This window comes from Physeter macrocephalus, chromosome 1, assembly GCF_002837175.3.
Source record: "Physeter macrocephalus isolate SW-GA chromosome 1, ASM283717v5, whole genome shotgun sequence".
NCBI lineage: Eukaryota > Metazoa > Chordata > Mammalia > Artiodactyla > Physeteridae > Physeter > Physeter macrocephalus.
In genome coordinates, this window is record NC_041214.2 from 72,546,262 (window position 1) to 72,559,345 (window position 13,084).

Below are 13,084 nucleotides of genomic sequence, written 5' to 3' on the forward strand. Positions count from 1 at the left end.
TGGACCCCAAAATGCTAAGTTCAAAGCAAATGGTCTGATAAGCCAAGAAACAAAAGCAAACTGCAGAACCTCCAAAAGGGTCAGATACTAGTGGAACCGGGTAGCTCTGGAACCAGAGATAGGTCCGCAGGTCTCTTCCTTCACTCTGCAGAGTCAGATGATTTATCATCCTGCACCAGAACATAAGACTAGAGACTTATTTGCTAGAGAGAGTAAAAGAGGGTCTCTTAACTAGAAGAAAATAGGCACAGTTGAGACTGGTGAAACTGCTGAAAATGGGGAATAAGTAAGTTTACTTGCTAATTATCTTGTAGCCCAGCTTCTTCCCAGAAATCAGCCTGCAAACTGTCAGTCGGCTTATATACTTCAGGTAGAAAAGTGGAACAATCCACCTCAGAGAAGACAGCTGGCCCAAGGGAAAAAAAAAAGGCCATAAGATATATCAGAGGTTCCCCAATGAAAGCCTGGACAGATCACCGTTCAGTGAGGCCTACAGTCAGTACACCCCAACCATGTGCAGAGGGCTTTCAAACAGTTTTAGTGCCTCACTCTTAAGGATAAATAAGAGGCTAAGAATCATCAGAGTTTTAAGGAAATATAATAGATAGGAGACTGAAAAAATAAGAAAGAAGGGGGAAAAAAGGCAACTTGGAAAACAAAAGGTTATGCTTACAGAAGAAAACTTCAAAAAAGGCTTTCAGGGGCTTCCCCGGTGGCGCAGTGGTTGAGAATCTGCCTGCTAATGCAGGGGACACGGGTTCGAGCCCTGGTCTGGGAAGATCCCACATGCCGCGGACTAACTAGGCCCGTGAGCCACAACTACTGAGCCTGCGCATCTGGAGTCTGTGCTCCGCAACAAGAAAGGCCACGATAGTGAGAGGCCCGCACACTGTGATGAAGTGTGGCCCCCGCTTGCCACAACTAGAGAAAGCCCTCACACAGAAACAAAGACCCAACACAGCAAAAAGAAATAATTAATAAACTCCTACCCCCAACATAAAAAAAAAAAAGGCTTTCATTAATGACTCCAGAAAAACAAGACTTTTATTCATGAAAAAAAGAATGGGGGCCCTAAAAAAAAAACTCTCAAAAAGATGGTAGCAAAAATGGAAAACCAAAGCTTAACAGAAGGTTCATGGAAAGAAAAGGCAAGGATTTCTCCCAGAACATGGAGCAAAAAAAGACAGATGGAAAATATGAGAGAAACTAATAAGAAAGTCCAGGAAGTCCAACATCAGAATAATGGGAGTTCTGGGCTTCCCTGGTGGCACAGTGGTTAAGAATCCTCCTGCCAATACAGGGGACACAGGTTCAAGCCCTGGTTCGGGAAGACCTCACATGCTGTGGAGCAACTGAGCCCTTGCGCCACAACTACTGAGCCTGCACTCTAGAGCCCATGAGCCACAACTACTGAGCCCACATGCTGCAACTACTGAACCCTGTGTGCCTAGAACCTGTGCTCTGCAACGAGAAGCCACTGCAGTGAGAAGCCCACACACCTCAGCAAAGAGTAGCCCCCGCTCGCCGCAACTAGAAAAAGCCTGTGTGCAGTAACGAAGACCCAGTGCAGCCATAAATCAATCAATCGATCAATGAAAGAATAATGGAAGTTCTACAAACAGAATGATAATGGAGAAAAAAGTGCAACCAATTAAATAAGCCTCCTAAACTTCCCAGTACTACAGGGTATACGTTTCCAGGTTGAAAACATCCACTGAATGCCCAGAATGAGGGATGAAAATGGATCTACTCCCAAACATATCAAAACTTGCAAAAAGTTTGAAGATTAATTAGTGAGAAATACATCAAAACTAAGAATGTAAGCCAAAAAATTAATTTGACCCTGGAGAATATTCAAAAGCAGCACAGTAAAAGAAGTCACAGTGTATACCTCACTGCTTGGCAGTAAGTACTGTTTAAAAATTCATAATTGTGTAATAAACACTGACTGATGTTCTAAACAAAATTCACTACATGGGAAAAACTGGAAGATGGAAGCTGTGGTGGGAGGAGGGACGTTGAAACCAAACCCTCAACAGATAATACCTAAAAGTAAAAAAAAAAAAAAAAAAAAGAAATCAATACAGGATGTTCTTTAAAGATATAAAAGTAAATACTTAAAAGTAGCTACCGGGCTTCCCTGGTGGCGCAGTGTGTGAGAGTCCACCTGCCGATGCAGGGGACATGGGTTCGTGCGCTGGTCCGGGAGGATCCCACATGCCGCGGAGCGGCTGGGCCCGTGAGCCATGGCCGCTGAGCCTGCGCGTCCAGAGCCTGTGCTCCACAACGGGAGAGGCCACAGCAGTGAGAGGCCCGCATACCACAAAAACAAACAAACAAACAAACAAAAGTAGCTACCATTGGCAGCAGAGAACATGGGCTGGGGTCAGAGGACTGCTGTGTTTTGGTAACAAGCCATGTAGACCTATTTGATTCCTTGAGTATAATTTTGATTCTAAAAAAATTTTTAAGTCACTCTGTGTAATTTGTTATTAATGACAGTCCCCAGTACGACTTGATGCTAATATTCTGGAAGCTGCAAGGGAGAACACAGAGTATGGGGTTAAGGGGAGACAGTGGTTCCATGTTCTGTCCCATACAAGATCTGAGCCAAAAAGAAGATCCATGTTTCCTGTCAGGTTATAAGAGAACTGTAATTTGGAAAAGACCATACTAAATTATATTCACTATTCATCTTTATGTCAAAACTTACCAAACAAAGAAAATACAGAATCAGATATTACTCTTCAGAAAACAGAAACATAAATATGGTTTATGGACTGTAACTGCACTCAAAGATCAACAATGATCATGAATGAGAACTGCCATGTTGCCATTCCCCAGGGTGTCCATGGGGGCCCCAGAAACAACCGATGGGAACCTTTTCACATTTCCTGACAAAATCAAAACCTAATGTGTACTTATTTACTAACCTGCACGATCTCCTTTTAGTGTGTCCCATACGTTACAATTGAAGTCATCATACCCAGCTAACAGGAGACGCCCACTTTTTGAGAAGGCTACGGAAGTGATCCCACAGATGATATTGTCATGAGAATACAATAATAACTCTTGGTCTGCACGAAGGTCAAAGAGCCGGCAAGTAGCATCATCAGAGCCAGTGGCAAAGGCATATCCATTTGGGAAAAACTAGAAAGAAAAGCAACAAACATTTATTCCACAGAAGTACACAAAAATTATGTGAGGCAGTGTAATAATAGCCTCTGGGGTAAGACACACCTAGATTCAAATTCCAACTTGGCTTCTTACCAGGTGAATGATGTTAGGCACTAAAGATTCTTAAACACTTGAGTCTTAGTTTCAGAATTTAGTGTGTTGGTTAGGGCTGAATGAAATAACACATGCAAAGTACCCATAACCCACTGTTCAGCACAAAGCAAGTACTCAAAACATCCTGACTCTGGTCCTCCATATGTCTTACTAAAATGTTTAAATCAAATATTACTATTTGTAGAATTTATATATGTATGTATACTCTTAAATGTTCCAATAATCTCATTATGAGAAATAAATAGGAAGCATTTTATAAAAGAGAACAAAAATCATCCAGTTAGGCTAGGTTATAAAATTAAGCTAGTAGTAAAGAAAACTATGCATTATTAGTTTGTGAATCCCCTTTCTCAGATACTGTGGCACTACTCAACACTTTTTACAAAGAGGAAATCACTTCATATATCTATTGGTCATCTGTATTACTCTGTTAGTACCTGCTGATGTGTAGGAACAAAATGAAGAATATAAATTTGTTTTCTTTGTGGCAAATATTTTATAGTTTGTCATTTGCCTTCTAATATTGTTTACTTTTTTAAAAATATAAAGCAATTTTTTGGAGGTATCACTCTCCCTGATTTCAAACTACTACAAAGCTATAGTAATCAAAACAGTATGTTACTGACACTAAAACAGACTCATAGATCAATGGAACAGAATAGAAAGCCCAGAAATAAACCCATGCACACACAGTCAACAACAAAGGAGGCAAGAATATAAAATGAGGAAAAGACAGCCTCTTCAATAAATGGTGTCAGGAAAACTGGTCAGCTAGATGCAAAAGCATCAAACTGGATGACTTTCTCACACCATATATAAAAATAAACTCAAAATGGATTAAATACTTACACGTAAGACCTGAAATCATAAAACTCCTAGAAGAAAACACAGGCAGTATGCTTTTTTCTTTTTTTTTTTGGCCACGTTGCACAGCTTGTGAGATCTTAGTTCCCCGACCAGGGATCAAACCCAGGCCCCCCTCGGCAGTGAAAGTGCAAAGTCCTAACCACCAGACCACTGGGGAGTTCCCAGGCAGTATGCTCTTTGACACTGGTCTTAGCAGTATTTTTTTTTGGATCTGTCTCCTCAGGCAAAGAAAAGCAAAAATAAACAAATGGGACTACATCAAACTAGAAAAAGCTTTTGCACAGTGAAGAAAACTACTGACAAAAGGAAACGGCAGCCTACTGAATGGGAGAAGATATTTGCAAACAATATATCCAAAACATACGAAGAATTCACAAAAGTCAATATCAAAAAAACAAACAACCCAATTAAAATATGAGCAGAGGAACTGAATAGACATTTTTCCAAAGAAGACATACAAATGGCAAATAGACACATGAAAAGATGCTCAACATCACTAATCATCAAGGAAATGCAAATAAAAACCACAATGAGACAGCACCTCACACCTGTCAAAATGGTTATTATCAAAAAGACAACAAATAACAAGTGTTGGCAAGTATGTAGAGAAAATATCCCTCATGTGTTGTTGGTGGGAATGTAAACTGGTGTAGCCACTATGGAAAACAGTATGTAGGTTCCTCAAAAAATTAAAAATAGAACTACTATATGCTCCAGCAATTTCACTTCTGTGTATTTACCTCAAGAAAACAAAAACACTAATTGCAGAAGATATACATGCACCCTGTTCAATGCAGCATTGTTTAGAATAGCCAAGATCTGGAAGCAACCTCAGTGTCCATTGATAGAAGAATGGATAAAGAAGATGTGAGATATACACGTACACACACACAGACACACACATATACATACAGACAATGGAATATTACTCAGCCATAAAAAAGGAAATCTTATACCATGTTCTTGAATTGGAAGAATCAATATTGTCAAAGTGAGTATACTACCCAAGGCAATCTACAGGTTCAATGCAATCCCTATCAAACTACCAATGGCATTTTTTCACAGAACTAGAACAAAAAATTTTTAAATTTGTATGGAAACACAAAAGGCCCTCAATAGCCAAAGCAATCTTGAGAAAGAAAAACAAAGCTGGAGGAATCAGGCTTCCTGACTTCAGGGTATACTACAAAGCTACAGTGATCAAAACCGTATGTTACTGGCGCAAAAACAAACACACACTTGATTCCATTGATCCACATATCAATGGAACAGGATAGAAAGCCCAGAAATAAACCTACACACTTATGGTCAATTAATTTACAACAAAGGAAGCAAGAATATACAATGGAGAAAAGGCAGTCTCTTCAATAAGTGGTGCTGGGAAAACTGGACAGCTACATGGAAAAGAATGAAAGTAGAACATTCTCTAACACCACACACAAAAATAAACTCAAAATGGATTAAAGATCTAAGCATAAGACTGGATACTGTAAAACTCTTAGAGGAAAACATAGGCAGAACACCCTTTGACATAAATTGCAGCAATATCTTCTTGGATCCTTTCCTAGACTAATGGAAATAAAAACAAAAATAAACAAATGAGACCTAATCAAATTTAAAAGCTTTTGCACAGCAAAGGAAACCATAAACAAAACAAAAAGACAGGGACTTCCCTGGCAGTCCAGTGGTAAAGAATCTGCCTTCCAATGCAGGGGACGTGGGTTCAATTCCTGGTCAGGGAAGTAAGATTCCACATGCCGCAGGGCAACTAAGCCCACGCACCACAACTACTGAGCTCGTGCGCCTCGATGAGAGAGCCCACGTACCGCAACTACAGAGCCCACGTGCCCTGGAGCCCATGTGCCACAACCAGAGAGAGAAAATCCACATGCCACAACTAGAGAGAAGCCCACGCACCACAACAAAGAGCCTGCGCTGCAATGAAAGATCCTGCATGCCTCAACTAAGACCCAACGCAGCCAAAAAAATAAAGAAAATAAATAAATTAAATAAATAAATATTAACAAAACAAAAAGACAACCTATAAAATGGCATAAAATATCTGCAAATGATGCGACTGACAAGGGATTAATCTCCAAAACACACAAACAGCTCATGCAGCTCAATATCAAAAAAACAAACAACCCAACCAAAAAATGGGCAGAAGATCTAAACAGACATTTCTCCAAAGAAGACATACAGATGGCTCAACATCACTAATTATCAGAGGAATGCAAATCAAAACTAGTGAGGTATCATCTCACACTGGTCAGAATGGCCATCATCAAAAAATCTACAAACGATAAATGCTGAAGAGGATGTGGAGAAAAGGGAACCCTTTCAAAATCAGAAAAAAACATTTCAAGAAATGAAAAATCATATAATAACTTATCAATATGGATGTAAAATTTAAAATTTTAACAAATCAAATCCACTAGTAACTAAAAAGGATTATGAATTATAACCAAGTGAGGTTTGTCCTGGAAATGTAGGGTTGGGTTAATATTTGAAAACTAATCCACGTAAATTCACCATTTAACAGACTGAAAAAGAAAAACCACATGATCATCTCAATAGATGAAGAAAAGACATTTGATAAACTTCAACACTCATTCCTGATAAATCTGTAGCAAACTAGGAACAGAAGAGAAGCTCATCAACTTGATAAAGGTGGTGGGATGAGAGACGGAGAGGATTGCGTTTGCCTATTCCAAAATTCTACTCTTCAAACCAGGTTGGCCTAATAGGGGGTGGGGGTAACAAAGTCTTTACTTTCTCTGATATTCTCTAAAGATTATATAAAATTGACTTTCAATATGCACATGATAAATAAAAACCAATTTTTCCCAAAAAATATCTTCTTGCAAAATTAGAGTGTATCTTATACCCATAAACACTTGCAATTAGAGTACTTTAGGAAATTCTAGTCATATCTATACATTTTGGCATCTAATCCGCATAGGACAATTTACCTAAGTCAAGCAGTATCCCACCTCCTCTTAATACACCTCCCTTCAATTCTGTTTGATAAATCATTTTGATTGTCATTCAAAATGCCATTTTAGTTTTAATTTATAAAGACGTATCACTAGTTCATTCTCGTATATACTAAGTACTTATTGTCTGGCTTAATCTATTTGTGGATACCTGTTGGAGGGGTTTTTTTTTTTCAATATGAAGGAGATTATAAATAATTTATACCATTTATTGAGCATCCAATCTATAGTTTCATTTAGTCTTCACATTATTCTTTAATGTAGGTAGCACTATTCCTGCTGAGGAATGTGTAGCTCACAGAGGTTAAGTAGCCCACCTGATCTCACACAGCTGGTTCCCAGCAGAACTAAGATCCAGAATTTGCTGACTTCAAAAGCTATACTCTCTATACTAAACAGCTGCCTCTGTCTTCCTGACTGTCTCTCTTTGGGTTGTTCCCTTGACCCCAGAGATATGGGACTTTGTTCTCCTCTGAACACACTGTGGATACTCATGATCTGCTTGTTTGCTCAAGATGATCTATCCCTCTAAATCTGGGAAAAAAAAAAAAAAAAAAACTATTCCTGTTTACCTGCAAATAAGGACCTAGGCCTATGGATTAAAACCTTTCCATTTTAAAAAATCAAACCCTTGTTATTTGGGGGTTAAATGTTATAAAAGCATACTATTTATAAGAATCCTTGAAGGGAATTTGTTGTTAAAATCATACTATAGAGTTCAACACTTTATATGCACAATAAATTTTCCTTAGAAATGCTCTTCACTTACACTGACAGCATTAATATCCGACACATGGCCAGTGAAAGACTGTCTACACATTCCATCTCGAATATCCCATAATTTTGAAGAGGCATCACAAGCACCAGAAACAAAAGTCCTCATGTCAGGACTCAGAGAAAGACTCATCACATCTCCAGAATGCCCAGTGAATGTAGTGGTCTGCTGGGCAGTTTCGATGTCCCATAAAGCACTATAATTAAAAATAGAAATAATTAATGACTGTTCTCTCTTCTTACATTAGTTCCTACTACCATCCTCAACCTCAAAATCAGTAATCTTCTGGAATAAACTTACCAAGTTGTATCTCCTGAACTTGTAACAATTTGGCTGTCATCTAAAAAACGACAGCAGGACAAGTAGCCTACAGCATAGAGAGTAACAAATGTTAGGTTATCACTGATTAATTCAATTACCATATGAAAGTAATATATATTTTTAAAAAATATAATACCTGGGCAAGTGTTTGTTAGTATAATCTATAGTTCTACTTTTAATTACTTCCAACTCTATGCTGCCTGCAACTGAATTTTATCAACAAACTCTCTTAGGTATTTACTGTGTTGATGACTCTGAAAGTTACAAACTTGAGTAAAAGACACAGTCCTTTCCACCTACTACAATTACCTCAGAGAAAGATACTCCTTAATACAAATATCTATTATAATCTATAGCAGACGAGGGTAAGTACCTTGGAGAAATAGTTTAAAAACCTCAGGGAAGGAAAGGTGGCACTCAAATGCTCAGAATTCACCTGTGCTTCAAAATATGGAAATTGCAGGAACAATACCATTATTGAGATTGTGTAAAAAGCACAGCCAAATAGTACTTCCAAGAATCCAGAGAGGCTGAAACCTGGTGAGTGGTGATAAATTCCTAATTAACACTTCTAACCAAATACTATATTATTGAACTACGGTGTGCACATTGGCAAATAAAGCAATGCACTATCACATAGTGAAAAATACTTCATAAATGTATCTTGATACACACTTTCAATTACATAATTAAGCACCAAAATCCCATAATTGTTATAGGTTTGCAGGGAATACAGAAAATTATATTCGCTTTCTTTTTGTATTTTTCATTATTGTTTGAATTTTTCACAATAAATTTATAATTTTTACAAAAACAATACTATTTTTTGGAGTTATTTATTTTCTTTCTTTTTCATTGTTGTATAGTTGATGTACAATATTAAAAACAATACTATTTTTGAAAGAAAAGTAGAAGTATGGGCATCATTTGTATAATTATAAAAATCAGTGTTTCCCAGATTCATGGTAATTTCTACTCTCACTTGATTAACATGCATCCTTTGGCCAGCTGATCCCACTTTGTCACTGCTTCTCCTTGATCAGCTCATTCTTCAGGAGGAATCAGGTTTAGGAGAAAAGGACAATATATAGTGATGCTCACCCGTGTGACCCGGTAACTCTCGGCTCACTCTCACATTTCCCTCTCTGGTTTTCAAGTTATATATAGAGCAGATGTTGTCCAGTCCTCCACAAGCAACATAATTACCAGAGGGAGCATAAGCACAGGTCATCACCCAGGAGGACCTCAAAGGAATAGCATGCATCTATAGGACAAATACAACACAAAAACTAAGTCAAGAGTACAAAAACAGTCATTAATTTTTCAAACCTATTTACAATGAAGCAAATATTACTGCAATTTAAATGTACTTAAAAAATAGGCCAAGTAAAATAAAGAATGAAATGGTTTGAGAAAGTGAACAATAAAAAATAAAATACTAATGCACACTGAAACGCCTGTTATATTTTCTGTATTATTATCAAATCATTTGGATTTAAGCGCTCTTTTCAGAAAGTATTCTTTTAAGAAGAACAAGGACATAGGACATTTCAACACAAACAAAGCCATTTGAAATATTAAGTGTAAATGTTAAAGAACTTAATAAAATTTTTTGTTTTTGCATTAGTGCTCAAAAAATGAATTTCCTCTAACATAACACTGAAGAATACAAGTACTGGAGTTGAACAGAATGGTTCTTCCACAAAGAACTATGACCTTCTAATAACACATATTCTGGGCTCGAATTCAAACAATGGTAGTAGTTTGCACTGATCTACTCATACCATTGTATGATGCCTTATTACCCAACACCAAGTATTTGCAGGTCAGGTAGCAAAGTTTAACGTGAATGGGAACATAAAGGCTAAGTGGCCCATACACAGAACCAACACATTGTGGGATTACTATGCTCTCACTTAACCTAAAAGAATATTTTTCTGTTTTAGGAAAATACAGTTGAAAGACACACTCAATTCTGATTGATACTGAAAAACTATTATATTACAAATGTGTCTTAGCTAGCTTTAAATTCTCAACCAGGCTGAAGTTACTGTTTATTTCACAAAATAGTACTTCTAAATCTTTACTAGAAACAGTGGTATAAGTGCACACAGAATGTAGAAGTATTTGACTTGTGAGCATTTTCCTGGAGCTTCTTCACAACCACTCAACACCTCTATGTCAGGGGTTCCTTCCAGTGGACATATTAAGAGGACCCACTGGCTTTTACCACCAAGGGATCTAAACAAGTTGTAATTTGCCTCCAATCTACTGTATCTTCTGAGCAGTCCAGAAACACAAATCAATGCCTAGTGTGGACCAAAGAAAACATTCTAGCTTATCCACAACTAAAAATAAAAATTGCAGGGTCTCTGTCACATTAGGAAATGGGACCTTTAAAAAAATCATTTATATGTAAAACTGATGCACACTGTCTTCTAATGTTCAAGTATGAAATATGGGACTCAAATAAGACACACTGAACTATATTCCTGTAGTTGTCCTTGGGAATTAAAAGAAAGGTTAAATATTAAAAGCAAACACTAGGTCTAAAGAAAGGATCTGAGTTAAAATTAACAGAGTAAATTTATCCTGGAAAGAAATTAAAGCTTGAAGTAATAAAGGAAAGAATTGGTGGACATCAAACCAAATAAAAGGGCTATGTAAGAGGATCATTTAGAAACTCTACCTTATTTGTTGTATAGCTATCCCAAATAATTAATTTTCCATCTTGGGAAGCACTGACTAGTAGCCTAGAGGAACAAACACAAAAATAATGTGACACTTAGAAGAAAAAAGTAGTTTAAATTAGTTATGCATTGCATTAATGTAGAACAGTTCAGAAAAGACAAAAGTAATTTTTCAAATTAAAAACTTGATACCAGAAAATATTCTCACAACTTAAAAAAAAATCTACTCTGATGCCAAAAAATTTCAACATTAAATTTTTTTAGACATTCTACTAAAAATGTCTCTGGTTTTAATTCAACTTTTTCATGGTAACAACATTCTAGTTTTTTGTTTTTTGTTTTTTTGTGGTACGCAGGCCTCTCACTGTTGTGGCCCCTCCCGTTGCGGAGCGCAGGCTCCGGACGCGCAGGCTCAGAGGCCATGGCTCACGGGCCCAGCCGCTCCACGGCATGTGGGATCCTCCCGGACCGGGGCACGAACCCGTGTCCCCTGCATCGGCAGGTGGACTCTCAACCACTGCGCCACCAGGGAAGCCCAACATTCTAGTTCTTATTCAAGATTCTGGTAGCTATTAGCTGACTGGTTTAATATGTACTGACTTAAATATAATGACAGTAGAGTACATATAAGCCTAAGAACCACGTTTCATTCAATCTAAAAATATCAATTGAGAGTCTGTGAATGCAAGGCAGTGTTATGGGTACAATACAGGCTATACGACCTACCCTGGGGCCCTCCATCATCTGGTGGGGATAAGACATTTAATAAAATAAATTAGGTAAATGAAAATAGAGGAGCGGTATAAAATAAAGGCCATAGGAAAACAAACGAGGGACAAATAAGTACTAACTGGGTTACTCAAGTAGTCTTGCAAAAGAAAACAAGTCTTGAAAAAATGGAATTTCGAAAGCTTATGATAGAGAGGTCTGTGTTCTATGAGGAGGGTATGTTCCATGGCAAGAGGTGGAAAAATACAACAGGTGTTTCAGGAATTGTGAATTTTCCAGTTACACAGAGTTTGTAAGAAATGGGAAAAACAGTTTAGAAAAGGAGACTGGGCTTAAACTACAGAAAGCTCTGTTTGCCAGGCTAAATATGAACTCTTGACTAAGTTACCTGCCACTGAATTTTTTGTTTTGTTTTGGAATTTTATTTTTCACTATGGTATAAAATTCAAAAACTACAAAAGGATAGATATACAGTGAAAAGAATCACCTTCCTGTCCCTATCACCCTTCACTGTAGGTAAATAACATCAGGTTCTTATGTAGCAATTACTGTAAGTTTTATGAAAGGGAAGATCTAACCACAGGGTATGGGATGGAACCTAAAGTTCTTCAAAAATCAGTTGGCATCATCAGCATTGAGTTGAGAAGGACATTAAGGTACAAGCTGATAATCAGAATGGGTAGAAAGACAATGTGAGATAGGTTCTGTTGACACTTTTGGTTCTCTATTAAGATTAATAGTCTTGAGAAAACTATAAGAAAGTAAGAACCATTAACATTGTTTCAAGTGATTGTATTTCGAGTTACACATTTGCTATCTCAATGGGTAGATTACTTCTTAAACTTCTTTAAGAAAAAGAATAAAACATTTGGCCTAGCTTTATGTCAGTTGCCAGTTATATAATTTTATTTATTCCCTCCTAAGAGGCACAAGTTCTATGTTACTGTATTCAAGTATCTTATTTACATCAAGATGTGCCAGGCATTAGCAACAGGTAGCAACATTTTTAGGTTCACCTGGAAGAAGAGAAAAAATATGCAACTTCTATTAAAAAATAATTTTTTAGTTAAGACTTTTTCCCAATTAGATGAACCAAATCAAAGGAACAAGTCAACCACTATGGAAGCAGTGCCAGATACTCTGGAAAAAGCACAGGCCACACTGTAATTCTACGAACAAAGTAAATCATCACGACCAACCATCCAACTGCAATCCAGATGGCGGCTGTGTGTGTGTGTGTGTGTGTGTGTGTGTGTGTGTGTGTATGTGTGTTCAATACACACACATTTGTATGATGGGGTTAGGGGAATAAAAGATGTATTCAACAAAAATGTCATTGTTTTATGTAATTCCATCCTTTGTGAATTTAGGTAATAAATAATTACAGCAATATCTGGTAACTTGTACATAGCAAT

General features: G+C 37.3%; 1 protein-coding gene across 1 annotated transcript in view; it reads right to left on the reverse strand.

The window, feature by feature from the left end:
• The window catches only part of GNB4 (G protein subunit beta 4), a 67,076-nt gene that overhangs the window by 5,763 nt on the left and 48,229 nt on the right, over positions 1-13,084 (reverse strand). The window contains exons 5-9 of the mRNA XM_024124228.3: positions 10,940-11,003; positions 9,352-9,514; positions 8,230-8,296; positions 7,924-8,125; positions 2,934-3,150 (exon numbers count right to left, since the gene is read on the reverse strand). Coding sequence (XP_023979996.1) covers positions 2,934-3,150; positions 7,924-8,125; positions 8,230-8,296; positions 9,352-9,514; positions 10,940-11,003 — 713 coding nt within the window. The remainder of the gene's footprint in view (positions 1-2,933; positions 3,151-7,923; positions 8,126-8,229; positions 8,297-9,351; positions 9,515-10,939; positions 11,004-13,084) is intronic.